Below are 21,485 nucleotides of genomic sequence, written 5' to 3' on the forward strand. Positions count from 1 at the left end.
GAAAAAGTAACTCTGCCTTCAGGCTATTTAAGTTGGAGATCTGTGTTCATGTAAACTTATTGTGATTGGTTGCCTAAATACTTTAAGATCCAGGGCTGTCTTATGATTGATCAAGACTTTTTTTTTACATGCATTTACTATCTCTTACTACTCCACTGTCAATATGAATTGAAATACCACAGTGGTGTGATCTGGTGTTGTGTATTGATCATCTGCTACTTACTGCAGTACTTGTGGTGGCTTCCATAATGTAAGGATGAATGCCGTATGAATACAATTAACTTTTACTAAAGTTACAATCACATGAACTTGTGTGTTCAGAAGCAAGCTGAGCAATTTAGATGTAAACTGTTGTACCATTCCCTCAGCATGTTATGCTGCATGAGAAAAGAGCTACATAACATTTGGTCACGTGCCATAATATAGTGATGACATCAAGTGCATGTCCCTTAAAGATAAATCGCACATCAGCTGTCAGATGTAACCTGAGTGAATACAAGCCCAGTTAAACCAATCTCTTTATGCAACAAAGATAGTAGGAACTGCAGATGCTGGAGAATCTGAGATAACAAGATGTAGATCTGGATGAACACAGCAGGACAAGGAGCATCAGAGGAGCAGGAAGGCTGACGTTTCGGGCCTAGACCTTTCTTCAGACCCTCTTTCTGAAGAAGGGTCTGGGTCTGAAACGTCAGCCTTCCTGGTCCTCTGATGCTGCTTGGCCTGTTGTGTTCATCCAGCTCTACACCTTGTTGTTTCTTTCTGCAACAGTCCTGCCAAGCCCAAAAGCACCCTAGTGAGCCTTTGCTACATTCCCTCTACGACAAGTATATTTTCTCTTCGGTGCATAACTGCAGTAAGAATCCTTACCTTTTAACTTAAATTGTCTTGTAATGAAGGCTGATATACCATTCACCTACATAATTGCTTGCTGTACCTGCCTGTCAAATTTTATTGACTGATATACAAGGACACCCTTTGTGAATTCACGTTCCCCAATATACCACCATTTAAATAATACCGTCTTTCTATTTTTCACACTGCAGTGTACAACTTCACATTTATCCAAGTTATACTGCATCTGTACTGTGTTTGCCCACACATGTATCGAGGTTACCCTGAACTATCCTTGCACCCTTTTCATAACTGACAATCCCACCTAGCTTTGCGGTATCAGCAAACTCTGAAGAATTGCATTCAGTTCCCTCATTAAGATCATTTGTTTATGTGGCCCAAGCACTGACCCCTGAAGTAAACCACTAGTCCATAATTGCCATCTGAAAAATTACCCATTTATTCCTTTTCTCTGTTTTCCGTCTGTCAACCAGTTCTCAATCCATTAATTCTCTGTTTCTTTTCCACTTACTTTTTTAAATAGTGGGGTTACATTTACCACACTCCGATATGTTTAAACTGTTTCAGAGCCTGCAGAATTTTGGAAGGTGACCACCAATGCATCCAATATTTCAAGGGCCACTTCCCGTTCGTACTCCAGGATGTAGATTATTAAACCCTGATATGTCAACTTTTAACTCCATTAATTTCAATACTATCATATTTTTTACCAAATACTGCTAAACTTCCATTCCTTTTTCTTACTAGACTCTCAGATTCCTAACATTTCCAGGAATTTATCTGTGTCCTGTTTTGTGAGTACGAACCAAAATATATGCGTAGTTCTTCTGCCTCTTTTATGTTCCAATTTCGAGCTATAAGGGACTTACATTTGTCTTCATTTTCTAATTCTCTTCACCTATACATTTTACATCTCTTGATCAATACTTTTGTCCTTTTTTGCTGAATTCTAAGCTGTTCCCAATCCACATGCTTGTTTGTTTGTCGTACTTGTATGTGTCTGCCCTTTGGATCAAACACTATCCATGATTGATTTTTTGAGCTATTATTGATCCAGTTTGCAAGTTTTATTTTTACACCAGGCAGGAATTAATACTCATTGTAATTCATGCATATTTTCTTTAAATATTACCTATTGCCTATCTGTTGTCAATTTTTTAAATTTAAGTTCCCCAATCTATCATTGCCAACTTGTGCCTCATAGTTTCATAATTCCTTTTATTTGGACTCAGGACCAAGTTCTGGATTCAACATCTTTATTCTATCTTAACGAACAATTTCATCATTTTGTAATCACCTTCTCCAAAGGATCCAGTACAACAAGGTTGCTCATGAATTATTTCTCATTTCACATATCCAGTTTGGGAAACTTACTCTCTGGTTCCTAACATATTTGTCTAAAACCCATCCTTATGTAGATCTTCTATAAAAGTTTTGGAGCCATTCGAATTTAAATTATCAGCCATGAGAATTTAAACATACTGGAAGAACTAATGATGTAAAGTTCTTTTTGGAAACCATATAGATCCTAGCCATGACTGCCTCCTTGTGGACTATTAAAACAATTCTTTATTCCAGGTCTAGTCATATGCCTCCCTTGCATCATTTTTTGGTGCACTGTTAATGGTCTTTGTGCCATTCCCTGGTCTTGTGCTGAACTGAAATAGTTCATTAACTTTTGTTTCTATTATCCTCACTTCCATTGCTATTAGATGGTTCAGCTCTGACACTTGCCTTTCCTTTCTCCCCTTCTCTGCCTCCATATCTGGGAATAGGCTATCAGCAAATAATCACTTTCAAACTCTCAAAGGAGTCTTGGCTACAATTCCTCTCACACCATTTTTTAAATAGTTCAATTTCAATCTCTTGGAATGTGTATCACAATAGTTCTGACAATGCCACCTCGATTCAGGATTTCCATGCACCATGGCTCACAAGATTCTCAACCATGTCTATTTTAAACTTGTTCTTCCATTCCATCCCTTCCCTTACCTCACAGAATTCCAATAGGCTTCTCTTTCTGTTCACCTTCCATATCGACAGACTTCATAATCAATGGATTATCTTCTACCATTTTCTTCATCTACAGCATTATATAATTTTGAAAGACATTTTCACTTCCATTTTCCTTTCAGCATTCCAAAGGGACTGTTTCCTCTGCATTACCCTGCCCAATGCCTACTCCTCCTCTCATTGGCCCTTCCCATGTTAGGTCTTGTTCTTCGACTTCCTTCCTTCCTATTATCTCCAAACAATCCGTTCACATGAAGCAGTAATTTATGTGCTACCTTCAATTTATAGACATTATTTGCATCTTCTTGGAGACCAAACACAGATTTTGTGTCCACTTTGTGGAACACCTCTACAAATGTACTCTGGACCTTCTTGTTATCTATTATTATTTCTCCACTCTGCTCTAATTCTGACCTTCCCTATCTTTAGTAGCCTACACACTTATAATAAAGCTCGCTGTAAACTCAAGCAAACACGCATCATCTTTCAAACAGGCATTTTTCTGCAGTTTAGATTCAATGCTGAGTTCAAAAATGTCAAATTATAACCTTTGCCTGCATTCTTTCCTTGAACAAAAATATTCTGCTTTTCTAATTTGCAGTTACATTAGACCCATTTTTTTGCTCCTTGACTTATCCCCTATTATCTTTTTCCTTGCATCATCACTGCATAAGTTGCCACCCAGGTTGACAGCGCTGTTAAGAAGGCATACAGTGTTTTAGCTTTTATTAATAGAGGGATCGAGTTCCGGAACCAAGAGGTTATGGTGAAGCTGTACAAAACTCTGGTGCGGCCACACTGGAGTATTGTGTACAGTTCTGGTCACCGCATTATAAGGAGGATGTGGAAGCTTTGGAAAGGGTGCAGCAGAGACTTACTAGGATGTTGCCTGGTACGGAGGAGAGGTCTTATGAGGAAAGGCTGAGGGACTTGAGGCTGTTTTCATTAGAGAGAAGAAGGTTGAGAGGTGACTTAATTGAAACATACAAAATAATCAGAGGGTTAGATAGGGTGGATAGGGAGAGCCTTTTTCCTAGGATGGTGACGGCGAGCATGAGGGGGCATAGCTTTAAATTGAGGGGTGAAAGATATAGGACAGATGTCAGAGGTAGTTTCTTTACTCAGAGTAGTAAGGGAATGGAACGCTTTGCCTGCAACGGTAGTAGATTCGCCAACTTTAAGTACATTCGTCATTGGACAAGCATATGGACGTACATGGAATAGTGTAGGTTAGATGGGCTTGAGATCGGCATGACAGGTCGGCACAACATCGAGGGCCGAACGGCCTGTACTGTGCTGTAATGTTCTATGTTCTATGTATCTCTCTTGACCTCCACTCAATTATGTCCATTCCCTTGTGTTTTTCTCTCTCTAGTTTCTGTACCTGCTTGAAACATTGCTATTTTGAAGGATCGCCGAAATGTTAACTTTTTTTTATATTTCCCACAGATGCTACCTGTCCCGTTGAGTATTTCCAGATTTCCAGCATTGGCATATTTTTGTTAAAAACAATGTGCTTAATTTCTGACTGGACGATTCATGGTAGCTTTCTTCTATAACAAGATTTAGTGAGTTAAGACAATTTTAAGCAGACTTATTTGATATGCTAAATATACAAGGAAGTGAAAATTGATCTTCTGTCACAGTCCAGTTTTGTTTCTGTATCAAAATGAGCAGGTTGTCGCTATTCATGCATGCATCTACATCATGTGAAGTACAGAACTGATGACAGCAATGTAAAAGACAGATTCCCTATAACAGCATATAATTCACCATTTGTGCCCTGTAAAGTAAGCTTTTGCAAAGGCCTGATGGGAATATTTACATTATTTCAAGGTAGTTTGCTGAGAGAATATTTGAAGACTCTCTGACCGACCTCATTTCACCTGCTTGTCAAGCCCACAGAAATTGGGTGCCTCTGCTCGATGCTGACTGCTTAAATCTGTGTAAACAGACTCAAAGGGCAAGGTACATTTTCAATGCATACTCAATCTATTTCTTTTCCTTCAGTATAACTGCATTATTCATAGAATGATTCAAAATATGAAGACAAGCAGCTTTTTTTTGGCATTTCTCCCAAAGTACAAAAAATAAAACTTTTTTTATTCAAGACAAATACTTCAGTGTAATTAGATCCCATTGGACTGAATTGTTTATCTGACATATGCCAACAACTTTGCACATTTATTTATTGTTCAATAGGTTTTTACATGATTCAAATTTTTGTTTCTTACCTTAGGATAAGGGTATTGTTTTCCTTTGGGGTACAGATTACCAGTAAATCGTGGGATTGCCATGTTTGGTACCAAAGTGTCATTTATCATCAGAAATGCCAGTTGTTCTCCATTTGGCGACCACCAGTGGGTAACATGGGAATGCATCAGTTCTTCTGCAACCAAAGCATTTTTGTCAAAGTAAGACAATCAATAAAAGCAATTAAACCATCAGATGTAATAGGCTCCAAAGCAATTTGCAACTAACAAAAGCCCTACGACTGTTGGAAGGTTTAAATACAATATGAAATATTTAACAATCAAATATATTTCATACATTGCTTTTGTGGAATATAATGAAACAGGATGTAAGATAATAACTGTGCTATATTTCTAAGTGAATGGTACAAATTACCAGCCAGATTGAAAGCCAGTCTAGTTTTGCCTCTGGTGCATTATTAAAGAGATTTTACAGAAGTTAATAATTTTGATTTAAAGTACACCCAATATCAGTTCCTTGTTTTATGGTACAAGCTCTTTTTTTCTCCACTCATTCCTGAATTACTGGTATGGTATTCTACAGCAGTAAGATACAGGCATACCTCACCAATTTATCCCTGTTGCACTTCCAATTTATTTAATTATTCATTTAGTATTTATCAAACACTGGGCATCTGAGGGAATTAAGGAAAAGCCATTTAGAGAATGGCTGAAGTCAGAAAATATACAAAATAGGAAGACAAAATTAGACGATCCTTTAAGCCTGCTCTCAGATTCTATACAATCATGGACTGTCATCATCCTTAAAACCACTTTCCTTCTCATTCCCTGTATCCCTTGATTCATCAAAAGACATAAAAGCCGTATATCTCACCCTTAAATATATTCGACAATGGAAGATCTTGAGCCCCATTAGGTAAAGAGTTTCAAAGATTCACAATAACTTTGAATGAAAAGATTTCCTTGCACCTCAGTCAAAATGATCAGCCCCTTATCCTGAAACTGTGCTTTGTAGGTTTTCCAGCTAAAGGAAATAACAGTTTACTTTTTAAAGCCTCTTCAGATTCTTTTATGTTTGAAAGATAGTATTTCTCATTGTTCTAAATTCCAGAGAATATATTTCCATTTTGTTCCGCCTGCAACTCCAAGACAATTTTCTCATCCCAGGAACTAATCTTGGTAAGCATCACTATATTGCATCTAATGAGAATAGACCTTCCCTTGATGCAAAGGGATTCTCTGTGTGTGGTCTTTCCAAGGCCTTGTCCAATTGCAATAAGACTTCCTTTGTTTTGTTCTCCAATCCCTTTGCAATGAAAGCTGAGGTGTTATATGCTGTCTTCTAACTGCTTGTTGCAGTTGCATGGTAACTTTTCATATTCCTTGTAATGAATACAGCTTAATCTTTTTGAACACCAGCAAATATAAAAATTTCACACTTTTTAAAATATATTCTGATTTTCTATTCTAATGATCAAAGTATTTAACCTCACGCTTTGCCACATCATTTTCCACCTGCCATTTTGTTGTTCACTCATTTTACCTGTTTGTATCGCATTGGAGCATCTTTGTGTTCTCTGCACAGACAATATGCCCACCTAACTTTGCATTTCAACAAAAATAGATATATTATTCTCTGTTCTTTTCTATTGAACATTAATGTAGATTGCTGGTCCAACATTGTTACTTGGGGAACTCTGCTGGTTCTAGCCTGCAAAGCTGAAAATTGCACATCCATCCTGCATCAATTACATTTATTTTCTACTGCTCATACATTAATCAATCCACTATCTGTGCTAATATATAACCTCCCATTTCCAACAGCCTTTGACTTTTTTAACTTTTTGTGTGGCAGATGAGTGAATGTCTTTGGAATCTATGTGCACTCCAGCTACATGTTCCCCATTAACCATCCTATTAGTCATAGCCTCATAAACGTTTTAAATTGTTCCACTACAAATTGATTTTTGGAAACAATGATGACTTTGTCCAAACATATTACATTTTCCATGTGAATTGCTAACAGTTCCTTCATAAAGGATGAAGCATTTTCCAATTAGTGATGGCGTTCTAATTGGTTTGTTACTTATTCTTCCTTTTCCTCCTTTCTTGAATAATGGACAAAAAAATGCAAAGAAGTATGGATGCTGGAAATCGGAAGCAGAGGCAGAAATTTCTGGAGAAACTCAGCAGGTCTGGCAGCATCTGTAGAGAGAAAGCAGAGTTAATATTTGGGTCCTGTGACCCTGCTTCAGAACTCGAACAATAGACTTACATCTACTAACTCCAGTCTGTTGGAACACTTCTAGAAATTGGGGAATTTTTGAAAATCATAACTGTATAACCACTATCTCTGCAGTGACCACTTTTAAAACCCTAGGATGTAGGCCATCAGCTTGAGACAGTTATGGAATTTTAAACACTTATGTTTCTCCAGTGTATTTTCAGTACCGACATTAACAATCACGTTTTCCTCACTTTTATTTGTTCAGTGGGTGGCCCTTTATTTCTGGTGCATAATTTATATCTTTTACTGTGAAGGCAGAGACAAAACATTTGTTGAGAGTCACAGAGTTTTAGAGCATGAAGAGAGTGCCTTCAACCCATCCTATCAATGTCAAATATCAAGGACTTATCTACTCCGACCCCATTTTCCCATGATCTGTAGTCTTGTAAGATATGCTGCTGATTTAAATATTTTTAAAATGTTTTGAAGGTTCAAATCTCTACCAACCTTTCAGGCAATGAGCTTTGCATGCTTAACACTGCCTGGGTGTCTCTTACTAACTACGCTGCAGTTATTCATCCCTTGTGCATTCACATGACTTTATACATTCTGCCTTCTGTACTAATTTGGTCTTTCCTCGATATTTGTCTGTGCACCATCCCCTACTGTACCCCTTTCTATATCCTACCTCTTGCCAAATTAGATTAGACCTGCACCAACTATACTAGCAAACATCTCTTCAAGGATGCTGCTCTTGCTCTAGTTCAGGCGTACAGTCAGGTTTGTACAGGTCCCACTTCTCCAGAAACAGATCTAATGATTCAGGAATCTAAAGCCTTCTGTCCTGCTCCAATTCTTCACCAATGCATTCATCGTTCTATTTGAGATTTCTACAATCTCTAGCACGTGACATGAGATGATATTATGTCATTAACAGGTTTATTTTATCCTGGTTTTTGTGTGAAGGAAGGTTGAGAGAGAAATCGAGCAGTCTGCTCAAATCCCAATGAAGTAAACAGCTTGTGAGGCCTTGGGTTTCTTTTTTTAAGTTGAAAAAATAGAAGCAGCCTGAATTGGTGGGTTCAGGCTCCCGCAGAGCCTGAATTTTTAGTTTTAGCTTTCTGCAGTTGTTGAAGTCTTGAAGCTGGATGTGGAAGGTTATATTTCTCTCTCTTTTACAACTAAAGGCTAGGGTTCTGTTCCTGCTGCTAGAATTGCATGTGGGACAATCTTTTTTTTTCTGAATTTGCCTTTGAGTGTGTTTATATGTTTATGATATGTCACTATATCAGAACAGTTAATTGTTGTTGTTAATATCTATTATATTGTTAAGTATTTTGATAGCATTACAGTTAAGCCAATTCTTTAATTTAATTTTTATTTTGTCTGTATTTTAATTGTAGTTTTAAAAAGTGTATTTTGCTTAAAGTCTAGTTTTAGCAATCCAATTGCATCTGAATGCAGTGCCTTATAGTTGCCCTTAAAATAAGAAGTAGTCAGGGTCTAGGCTGGCTTCTTAATATATTTTGAGGGGATTTGGTCTGGTCTACAACAGACACCAGGAATAATCCAGACATTGTAACCTTTGAGATAGTAGGAACTGTAGATGCTACAGAATCTGAGATAACAAGGTGTAGAACTGGATGAACACAGCAGGTCAAGCAGCATCATAGAAGCAGGAAAGCTGACGTTTCAGGCCTACACCTAGGCCTGGAACATCAGCCTTCCTGCTCCTATGATGCTGCTTGGCCTGCTGTTTTCATCCAGCTCAACACCTTGTTATCTCACAACCTTTGAGGTGCTGCTTTTCAATCTGCTCCCCAGCTCCTTAAATTCTTATTGCAGGACCTTAACCTTCTTTCTATGAATGTCATTGCTACCTATATGAACCTTGATCTCTGACTGTTTGCCCTCCCCCTTGTAAATGCCTGGCAACCATTCAGTGACATCCTTGACCCTGTCCGAGGGAGAGAAAACACCATTCTGAACTTACACCTGCAGCTGCAAAACATCTCTCTACCCCTCGCTATTTTTATCTCACCGCTATTGCTCTCCCTCCTTGGCAGCTGAGTTCTGAATGTACTCCTGAACGGAATTGCCACTCACAACATTTTTCAACATAGATAATCTGTTCCTGAAATGCACTTTAAGGTTTTCCTGACTGCCAACCTGCCTTTCTTTTTCTTGCAGGTGAGTTGCCCTTCCTTCTCTAACTGTTCTTCCTTAAGCCATGGGATGACTTTGTCTAAAAATATACCATTCTTGTACCTCTCAGCCTGGTGAATGGACTGTTGTGTCTCTTGTCAACACTCTAGCACCAAGCTCCAGTGTTCAGGCTGGTGAAAACTTTGTCAATTCCTACACATGCAGTCATCCTAACTGCCATGATCATCTTAGACTTCTCTCATTCTGTAGGCTGTGTCATATCTGGGACTAAGCTTCCTTTCCATATCTTTAGTTATTTCCCTACATTTAAGCCATTAAATTTATTTGCTTTTTTTTGAAAAAGCTAGAACTCCTAACTATCCTAATGCAGCTTTAAAGTGGAAAAAAAACTTACCCACTATTTACCAATTAGCTCTTTGTATTCACTGTCAATTTTGTCAGCCTTTTTGAGTAGTGGCAGGATTCCTGTTGGTTTTAGCTACTGCTTCCCTGACTCAATCTCTCTTTCTGATTGCTGATTTTACAGCACTGTAATCCTCTTCACAGGGATCTTACTTGACCACCTCCTCTTGGTGATGCTGACTGCCTGTCATAGGCTCTCCAACTCGCCCACTCTTCCTTCTCTGTCACTTCCTCATTCCCCAGAATAATATCTTGTCTCTTCGTCTCTAAGGGATCATGTTTAGCTATTCTGTTTTCTTTTTGTACCTTCGTAAGAGTTTGCACAATCTGTTTTTATACCGCTGACAAGTCTACTCTCATGTTCAATTTCTTACCCCTGTTTTTTCAGCTGGCTATCTTTGAAATAAGATGAATTAGAGAGCAAATAGAAATAAATGGTTTTGATTGATTTGCCATTGTAGACACCTAGCTAAAAAATGAACAAGATTGGGAAGCAAATATTCTAGAGCACAACACATTTTGAAAAGACAGACTGAATGAAAAGAGAAGGTGCAACTCTGTAGGTGATAAAGTAGCTGAAGACATTACTGAGATAGGTTCCTGTTCCAGAAAATCAGCAAATATAATCAAAAAGGCAAAGATTGGGAATAACAAGGGTCATAAAATATCAGTAGCCGTTGTTTACAGAGGTCCAAGAGTAGTTATCCTCTTGGAAAGTCCATTTAATAATAAATAATTGTAACAAAGGAAATTGAATAATTGTGGAAACCTTAATCTTCATTTAAGTCTGCAAAAGACAGCAAGGGTGATCTGGAAAATGAGTTAGTAAAAAGCTTTCCTAACAACTTACGAGAACAACACAGTGTGGAACATACCACAAATACAGCTATTTTACATGAAGTCTTGCAAGAGAGGCAAGATTAACTGATAATCTCATGGTAAAACAACTGTGGTTAGTGGAGGTGGTAACATTGTGGTAATGTCACTGTCCAAGTAATCAGAACTCCAGGCTCATGTTCTGAGGACATGGGTTCAAATCCCATCTGAATTCAATCATAAAAACAAAATCTGGAATATGAAGCTAATATAACGGGAATCATGCAAGAATTGTTGATTGTCATAAAAAAAACAGTCTGGTTCACCAATGCTCTTCAGGCAAGGGAATCTGGCAAAAAAACCTCCTTACCAGGTCTAGCTTACGTTTGATTCCAAACCCACAATTAGGGTTAGGCCACACATGCTGGCTGAGCTTGCAATGCCTAGATCCCATGAATGAATAAATAAAAAATAAACTTAATAATAAACTAAGTTATATTATGTTAAGTTCAAAAGTGTCATGTCATAGCCCAACCAAAGTGTTAAATTCAAACAAAGCAAATGATGTGGGTATAAGTAGACAAATGGCTAAAGTGAATTGGATAGGTATACAAAAAGTTACAGCAAACAAAGTGTTCAAAGAATAGGGTATACTCTGAAAGCTTGTGATTTCAAATAAATCCGTTGCTCTGTGACCTGGTGTCATGTGACTTCTGACTTTGTCCACCCTCCATTTCATATGTTAAGAATTGTATTAGATTAAAAGAATAAATTTTGAAACATAGCAGAGAATAATAGTAAGCAAGATTGGAGGTATTAAAGGAATGAACAGCAACTTGCAGTCATTTTCTGAAACTAGCTTGATTAATGAATTGAAAATTGATTAATTGAATTGAATTTTATAATTAATCACGGTTGAATTATGAGGCTTTGAGCAAAAGCACCCAGTAGTTAATCATTGCAATTCATGACTGTACATATTCTAACAGCTCAACACCGGTTGGATAAATAGGCAGAAATTTTCTGGGCTGTCTAGTTGGAAAATACTAATTAAAATTACTTTAAAAATAGAGAAACTTAACAAATAATACCCAAATTCAAACTTAATAAAATTGATTTCTATAACAATACTTTACAGAATAACAAGAAATCTTTTAACACAGACTTTACAGAATCCCTACAGTGTGGAAACAAGCCCTTTCGCCCAACAAGTGCACACGAAACCTCAGGGCATCCCACCCAGACCCAAACCCCTATAACCCACCTAATTTACACATCCCTGAACACTGTGGACAATTTAACATAGACAATTTCCCTCACCTACACATCTTTAGACTGTGGGAAGAAACCGGAGCACCTGGAGGAAACCTATGCAGACTCGGGGAGAAATGTGCAAACTCCACACAATCACCCCAGGTGGAATTGAACCTGGGTTGCTGGCACTGTGAGGAGCAGTGCTAACCACTGAGCTACCGTGCCGCCCTTTTTAATGTTTAAATAATCCTTTTCACCTCATTGAATTAAGTTATAACTTCATAGAATCCCTACAGTGTGGAAACAGGCACTTCGGCCCAACAAGTCCACACCATGTAAAAACATTTCTTATACGACAAATATAATTTGCATCACATTGACTTTTAGTACAGATAATAGACAGCATAAAGGAATCACTTGATGGTGAAGCTAATTATTAAGCAATAAGTAACATGATGGAGGATCAATATATCTCAAACAACAGAAAATTATTCAAAAACATGTTAGATGCATATGACCACCAAAAGAGGAAGAACAGATCAGTTTTTTGGATCCAGATTGCTCTAACGGAACTCTATGTCTTTGTCTACATCTGAAATGTGAACCACAATTTTTGCTTGCCTTTCAGATGCAAATGAACTTGCTAGGCCTCATTTTGCTTCTCCAAATGAAATATGGTCTGTTTTCTTTCCCTACAAGTTACAATTTATAAACTAATAACTAATTTAAACCATTAGTTTCCCTGACAAAGTTTGAAATTAAACTATTGCATGCTTTTGAGCATGCAGATTAGCAATTTTATGATGATCTTATTTATTGGAAGGATGATCATAACAATGGCCCACTCTTGAAAAATAAGTTTGAGAAGACAAATAAGGAAGTTGGAAGTGAAAATCAAAAAAAAACTTGCCACACTTAAGAAGTTTGCTGAAGTCAATTAGTATTTAGCTGGATCTGGTTAAATCAGACTTTGTCATTGGCATTCACTTCTCATTTGATAAATCCATCCTTACTAACTGTCAGATAGTGTTGTGTAGGAATATATGACTCATGCTGTGGTTTCTTTGAAGATTTGTTGTGTTATCGCTTACTTACTTAACAATTTATGTCTGTTACTATTCACACCAACAACAATTTATATGTTGTACACTCAAAGGACAGAATGTGGTAAAGCTCTGGCAAGCAGGAAACAAAGCATTAAATTGTGTGAGAAATGAAATGTCAGTTTGCTGAGAGCAGGAAGAAAGTTAGGAAGTGAATTGGTGGTGAATAATGGTTGGTCAAGATTCCTGGCAACAAGTAACCACATTAGATTGCACCTTTGTAATAAGATTACCAGCAAATGAAAAATACATGCTTTTAGATTCATAACTGTCAAGGGTGGAGTGGGGCTGACAAGGTATACTTGCTGGGGAACTTGGAGAGAGTTGACGTTTTTATTATATGGAAAGGTTTGTTGGATGAGGGAGAGGAAGTTGAACAGGTCTTTGACAGCGGTTGTAGTCTCCTGTGGTCCAGTCATTAGGATACTCACCATTACAACAAGATTCTTCCCTAGGTTTTCAGTGCAAGGATAGTACCACGTGTATCATTACTCTAGACCATTTATCTCGGCAGTACGTTTCAGATTGTGGAAAAACATTTTTTTGATTGTAGGAAAGTAAACCCACACTAAATGAGCAGCTGAAGGCAGCTTATTCAATTTGATACCACTAACTAACACTTGAAAAAATGACCTTGCAAATATGTAATGAACATTTGGCAAGATGTTCTCTGCTCTTGCATGCCAACATTCATTAGTGATGCTTATTTGATCTTTCATATACTCAAAGGGATTTTTCCATTCACAATGTTCCATCAGTTTCTTTTCCAAGAAACATGTTGCTCAATTCTTACCAATATTTGCTTGTCTTCTGTGTCTATAGGTGTGGGCAATGATTCAGCAGTGTTCTACCACTAGCGCCCACAGCAAACATGGCAATGGTAAATGGTACCCAGACCATTGTACATTTACTCTAGGGGAACCCAATTTGATTTTCTGGAGGCAACAATAATTGAAGCAAAAAGACACATAAGTAAGGATGAGGAATCAATGGTAAATGTCAGGCAGAAGGGGAATTCTTGCCTTCTCCAACCATCACTCAGATGGAAGTCCCAGGACTGACTCCATCCACAGTCAAAATATAAAGCAATATTGCCTTTTCAGTAACATTCATTTATTGCTTTATTTGACAACTTCCAAAGTGTGCCGTAGCATGGATCCACAAGACTTGTCTGTTTTCCTTGACTTTGGGGGAAAAAATAGGCATTTGGATTAGGCCTGTTTAAGCATGACCAAGGAATCATTGATTTTATTGGCTTGCTCCTTGAAATCATAGCTGCACACTCTTCCTCATTCAAAGTTAATGTGAGATGGAAATGGAAGACCCTAAGTCAACAGAAAACAAGTACCAATGCAAGAGTGACAATGAAAATAATGCAACCATCTAAATGCAAAAGCAACTTCAATAGATAAAGCAACCAATAAACACCTGTTTTGGGATGCTAGATGAATCTATGGTTTTAATTTCTGTTGATCAAACTGGAAAAAGTGGAAATGAGATTAAACTTCAGGGTGAGTTCATGCTGAGTCACCACTGAGTGTCTCTAGTAGCAGCAAAATGAACATAAAGGAAACATACAATTGGACCATTCTTGTACTGAGCAGGTTTGTCTACTTTAAAGGTCTTCTAATTCCCCTCCCTAAACCTGTCTACTGATCGATAGCCTATCCTTAGCATTGTAGCAAAAGCAAAGATGCTGGAAAAGCTCAGCAGGTCTGGCAGCATCTGTGAAGGGAAAAACCGAGTTAAAGTTTCAGGTCCGGTGAACCTTCCTCAGGACTTCCCTAGCCAGTGTAGATTTACCTTTAATACTCAAAGTCAAAAGATTACCCAGCGCCCAGATATTTTTATACAGTCACTGTTTAAAGAAAACTCAGAGATTGTAGGAATTGCCGATGCTGGAGTCTGAGATAACAAGGTGTCGAGCTGGATGAACACAGCAGAGCAGGCAGCATCAGAGGAGCAGGAAAGCTGATGTTTCAGGTTTGGACCCTTCTTCAGAAATGGGAGAGGGGAAGGGGGTTCTGAAATAAATAGAGAGGGGGGAGGCAATGATAGGAGGTGGATAGAGGAGCAGATAGGTGGAGAGAAGGCGGAGAGGTCAAGGAGGCGGGGATGAAGCCAGTAAAGGTGAGTGTAGGTAGGGAGTTGGGATGGGGGTTGTTCAGTGAAGAGGGAGGAGCAGGTAGGTGGGACAGAAGACAGACAGGTCAAGGAGGCAGGCATTAGGCTAGTAGGTGGGAAGTGGGGGTGGGAGTTGGACAGTGAGGTGGGAGAAGCAGGAAAATGAGGCGGGGACGAGATGGGCTGGTCTTGGGATTAGGTCATTGCTGGGGAGATTTTGAAGCTTGTGAAGTCCACATTAACACCAAAGGGCTGCAGTGTGCCTAGGCGGAATATAAGGTGCTGTTCTTCCAGCCTTCGGGTGGTATTGTTGTGGCAATAGAGGAAGCCCAAGCCACATCGGGAACAGCAGATACAGTTTACTACATTAGCAGATGTGCAGGTGAACATCTGTTAATGTGGAAGGTTTTCTTGGGGCCTGGGATGGGGGTGAGGGAGGAGGTGTAGGGGCAGGAGTAGCACCTCCTGCTGTTGCAGGGAAAAATGCCAGGAGTGGTAGGGCTAGTGGACAGTGTGGAGTGGAAGAGGGATTCGTGGAGAGCGCGGTCCCTCTGGAGGCAGATAAAGTTGGGGAGGCTAATATACCGCTGTTCCTGATGTGGCCTCCTCTGCACTGGAAAAACCAAGCAGAGGCTTGGAGACCACTTTTGTGGAGTATCTACACTCAGTTCGTGACAAACGACAACACCTCCCAGTCGTAAATCACTTCAACACCCCCTCCCACTCCTTGGACGACATGTCCACCCTGGGCCTCCTCCAATGCCACAACAATGCCACCTGAAGACAGCATCTCATAGTCCACCTGGGAACTGTGGACTTTACAAGCTTCAAAACCTCCCCAGCTCCTACCTCATTCCAAGACCAGCCCATCTCATCCGCACCTCCTTAACCTATCCATCTTTTCTCCCAGCTATCCGTTCCTCCCACCTCACTGATCAACCCCCACCCCCACTTCCTACCTACTAGACTCATCCCCACCTCCTTGACCTGTCCGTCTTCCCTCCCACCTACCCACCCCTCCCTCACTCACCAACCCCCATCCCAACTCCCTACCTACACTAACCTTTATTGGGTTCATCCCTGCCTCCTTGATCTGTCCATCTTCTCTCCACCTATTTGCTCCTCTATCCACATTCTAGCATTGCCTCCGCCTCTATTTATTTCAGAGCCCCATTCTCCTCCCCCATTTCTTAAGAAGGGTCCAGACCTGAAACGTCAGCTTTCCTGCTCCTCTGTTGCTATCTGACCTGCTGTGTTCATCCAGCTCCACACCTTGTTATCTCAGACTCCAGCATCGGCAGTTCCTACAATCCCCAACCTGGTCAATCTTTCCTCATGGGTCAGACCGATCATCCCAGAACAGCCTGGTAAACGTTCACTGCACTCCCTCAAAGCAAGAACATCCTTCCTCAGAAAAGGAAAGTAAAACTGCACATATTATTCCAGGTGTGGTCTGACCAAGGCTCTGTATAACTGCAACAACATATCCCTGTTCCTGCACTCAAAACCTGTCACAATCTGTGGCCATCACTGATGGTCCTAGGGAAGAAAAAGTCCCACTCATGCATAATGTATCCTGCAGGAGCTTTACAACCAAGACCACAAAGCAGCGCAATCATTTCCTATTTTCTACCAAATATAGGACCTTGGAGGGCAGCTCAGGATGGACAGTGCCTGTCTGGATGCACAGCAGGCTTTTAAATATGACACTCGTGCCAGATATGACAGTCAATTCCAGGACCCCCACCGAAAGGTGAGTTATTATGGGAATGGTACTTGGTAAAACGGGGCAGAAGTATTACATGATTCTTAGGCTGAATGTTTATTCGCTGTTAGAGTGGTAGACTTGGTAAGGTACAGTGAGAAAGTGCACTTGGTCTTGTTGTCAGAATCATTCCACCAAACTTGATGTGAATTGCATTAACAGAAGAATGGTAAAATTCAGCCTTTTGTGATCAAAAAATGGTAACCTGTGTTTGTAAAATATCAGTATATATGAAGGTTTGTACATCATTGCTATAAATTCTGTTCAGAATATATTACACTCTAAACAAAAATCAGGATTTAAAAATTAAAACCCTAGCTCTGCCTGTGATCCATAAAATTCAGAATCATCTTGCCTCAGAAAAAATTCAATCTTTGCTGAAGCACATGGCTAATCTGTAATGACATTGAGAGCTATTTAATTAAGTAAGAGTATATTCTCTAAACATCCTGATCTGCAGCACAGTCTATTGGATTTCAGCAATTTCAAATGCAGAATGAACTGAATGATTCCTCAGTCCGATTATGAGTTTTGTACTTCACTGGCCCATAAATAACTACGTAGCTTGAAAATGGAAAGTTTAAAGATCATGAATAATGGAGAAGCATCATCTGGATTATAAAAATGGTTTTAGCTCTGCATTCATGGCCTACTGTACAACTAGGAAAATAAACTTTCTTAAAGTTGACAACTGGAGGACAGAAATTTTCTGTTGTCCTGATGGAATCACGTTTATTTGAATTCGTGGATTCAGTAAACAGATTTGTCGTAGGCCACTTTGATCATCCAACCAAGAAAACAGAAGCAATTCAGTGGTATACCGGAACATGAAATTCGTTGTGAAAAAAAGACCTATTGAATTAATGTTTCTCTCTGACTATCATTTAACTACAATCTTTTCAGAGTACTTATCTTTATACAAAAGTTTTAAAAACTAATTGTACAAAAATAATAAACTATGTAACTTCTCTCCATCATGTACACTATGTAATCATGCAAATACCATTATCTAACCAATTAATTTTAATAACAGTGTAACAGTCTGTATTGTTTACATTTTGAACTTTAGACCAGATTGGTTTGTTTACTTAATTATCAAATGTCTTTTTATCTAAATTAAATGTTTGTTCCACTGTGAATCTTCCATGATTGAACAAATATGCAGGGATGAAATTCAAAGTTGGCACTGCAACAAATAGGACATTATTGAATTCTTAATTTGTTTTCTTTTCCTTTATATTGCTTAAAAGAATACACACCGTCAGTCAGTAAGAAAAATACAGTAAAAATCTCAGGTTCGATCCTGATGTGGGTTTTGCAATTTAAAATCACAAACCGTCTTTCTCTTTCACATGCCCATTGGGCTTCAATACCTTCCCACAGTTTGCTCTTTGTTTTGCCTGAGTTATGGACTCTGTGCAGAGCATCCACTGAATCAGGCTTTCAGCACAAGCTCAGCTACTGTGCTCAATGCTATGATTGAAGCAGCATAGGTGTGAGCACCAATCTACAGCTATCAATCCTCCGTGCATTCAGTTTGCTGGAAATCATCGTGAGCCAACCATTACACAAGCCCAAGATTTCAAAACCTCATTTCTGTGTAATATTCATGCAGATAGGTTGCTGTGTGAAGTGACATGCAGCAGCATGAATGACTAATTTTGATGGCAACACAGCACTTTAATATTCCCGTCATCCTGTTCAAAACAAAATCCTGCAACATTGTTCCTAAACATACAAGCCCAAACATTTCTTGCTGTGGTGGGTTCTTGTATGGCAAGGGGATCAACAGTTATGGGGAAAAGGCGGATGTGTTTCTCAACTCCATACTCCTGTCATGATCGAATGGTGTCACAGGACTTGATGGGCTGAATAGCTGAATTCTATGTCTACGTCTCATAGTCTCATGGTAATGCCTGCAATTTTGGCAAGTTAATACCCGACCTCCTCTGAACCTGGAAGAAAATGTTAATATCCATAAATCCTGTGCCAGTGGGGCCCTGGAGTGGTGTGGGAAAGAGGTTGTCATGGTGGTGGTGGTGGAATAAGAACATACGGCTTGCAAGTAGAAATTCAGACTATATATTTCCTTCAAATGTAAGTGCTAAGGAAAAACATTCTGAATGCATCTGAACTATATTGGTAAAAGATAATAAAAATTGTCTTGGAAAGCATTGGAATATCCCTTTGCCTTGTTTCGAGGGTTATTCAAATCGCTGAGGAGAAATGATGCGGTGTTCGTTTGCAACGTTATTCAAGTGATTCTCGCTGACGTGTTGCGGCTAAATTACACTGCCCCTAGGAATAGGAACAGGAATGACAATCCATGCCCTTTGAGTGAATTGCAAGCAGCAAGTCAGCTCTGTCTTATCTGTTTCTATCAATGATTTTAAAATCAAGCTAGTGTTACCTGTGCTATTGATTACTTAAAAAGATCAACAGAGGCCAATATTGGTAGTGTCCAGCAATGTTAAAAGCTTTCTTTATAAAAGGAGGCAAAACATGTCTGCACTAATGCAAGAAGTCATACTGAAAGTTTATCCAGTCTGGGAAAATAGAAAAATGGCACACCAAGGGAGATTATGGACTCAGGGAATTGTGAAAACTGCACGTGAAGCCAGTGATAGGAAGGGTGGAAAGGAGGAGCTGCGCCCTGGATGCATAGAATCCAAGAGAGTTTCCAGAAAGAGGTGCAGAGTGGGAGTAAATGAACAAAATCAGAAATTGCTCAAATAAACTCAGCAGGTCAGGCAGTACCTGTGTAGAAAAAGCAAGGCTAATATTTTGGGTAGGGTGAGCCTTCTTCAGAACTTAAGTTCTGAACTCTCTTTCTCTCCACAGATGCTGCTTAACCTATTGTGTTTTTCCACCAGCTTCTGATTTTGTTTCTGATTTCTGCAGTCCCTTGGTGTTTTAGGGGCAGGTAAATGTGACTATCAATGGACAGGAGTCAATCTGAACAATTTGACTCAGATACGACAAGATGTTCACTAACATCAAGTATTTGTCCGAGGTCAGAAAAGAGATTTTTTAAATGCCATATCCTACCAGCTCGGCCAATAACCTTAGACGTTGCTCCATACACAACTCAGTTTTTCTTGTCCATTAGCATAGACTCATAAAGACGTACAATGTGGATACAGGCTCTTTGGTCCAACTTGTCCATTCCAACCAGATAACCAAAAGTAATTTAGTTTCATTTGCTAGTATTTGGCCTATATCCGTCTAAACCCTTCCTATTTGCTTATACATACAGATGCCTTTTAAATGTAGTAATTGTACCAGCCTCCGCTATTTCCTCTGGCAGCTCGTTCCATACATGCATCACCCTCTGCATGAATATGTGGACCACTTATGCCCTTTTTAAATCTTTCCGCTTTCACCTTAAACTTCTAGTTTTGGGCTCCCCTACCCTGGGGAACATAGAACATAGAACAATACAGCGCAGAACAGGCCCTTCGGCCCTCGATGTTGCGCCGACCTGTGAATTAATCTAAGCCACTCCCCCTACACTATCCCATCTTTATCCATCTGCTTATCCAAGGACTGTTTAAATGCCCCTAATGTCGCTGAGTTCACTACATTGGCACTGTCTGGGTAAAGAACCTGTCTCTGACAGCTGTCTTAAATCTATCACCCCTCAATTTGTAGCTATGCCCCCTTGTACAAGCTGAAGTCATCATCCTCGGAAAAAGACTCTCACTGTCCACCCTATCTAATCCTCTGATCATCTTGTATGTCTCTATTAACTCCTCTCAGCCTCCTTCTCTCCAATGAGAACAGACCCAAGCCCCTCAGCCTTTCTTCATAGGTCCTGCGCTCCAGACCAGGCAACATCCTGGTAAATCTCCTCTGCACCTTTTCCAATGCTTCCACATCCTTCCTGTAATGGGGCGACCAGAACTGCACGCAATATTCCAAATGAGGCCGCACTAGCATTTTGTATAGTTGCAGCATGACATCACGGCTCCAGCACTCAATCCCTCTACCAATAAAACCTAACACACCATAAGCCTTCTTAACAGCACTATCAACCTGGGTGGCAACTTTCAGGGATCTATGTACATGGACGCCAAGATCCCTCTGCACATCCACACTACCAAGAATCTTTCCATTGACCCGGTATTCTGCCTTCCTATTATTCCTCCCAAAGTGAATCACCTCACATTTATCCGTATTAAACTCCATTTGCCAACCTTCGCCCAATTCTGCAGTTTATCCAAGTCTCCCCGCAACCTGCAACATTCTTCCACACTGCCCACCACTCCACCGACTTTAGTGTCATCTGCAAACTTACTAACCCATCCACCTATGCCTGCGTCCAAGTAATTTAAAAAAATGACAAACAGCAGTGGTCCCAAAACAGATCCTTGAGGCACACCACTAGTGACCTGACTCCAGGCTGAATATTTTCCATCAACCACCACTTGTTGCCTTCTTACAGAAAGCCAGTTTCTAATCCAAACTGCTAAATCTCCCTCAGTCCCGTGTCTCTGTATTTTCTCCAATAGCCTACCATGTGGAACCTTATCAAAGGCTGTACTGAA

At 39.6% G+C, this 21,485-nt stretch overlaps 1 protein-coding gene across 2 annotated transcripts in view; it reads right to left on the reverse strand.

The window, feature by feature from the left end:
- The window catches only part of LOC125453891 (inactive dipeptidyl peptidase 10-like), a 1,598,661-nt gene that overhangs the window by 142,033 nt on the left and 1,435,143 nt on the right, over positions 1–21,485 (reverse strand). For both annotated transcript variants that reach the window (XM_048534000.1, XM_048534001.2), the window contains exon 9: positions 5,103–5,257. In XM_048534000.1, coding sequence (XP_048389957.1) covers positions 5,103–5,257 — 155 coding nt within the window. The remainder of the gene's footprint in view (positions 1–5,102; positions 5,258–21,485) is intronic.

This window comes from Stegostoma tigrinum, chromosome 7 (genome assembly GCF_030684315.1).
Source record: "Stegostoma tigrinum isolate sSteTig4 chromosome 7, sSteTig4.hap1, whole genome shotgun sequence".
Taxonomy (NCBI): domain Eukaryota; kingdom Metazoa; phylum Chordata; class Chondrichthyes; order Orectolobiformes; family Stegostomatidae; genus Stegostoma; species Stegostoma tigrinum.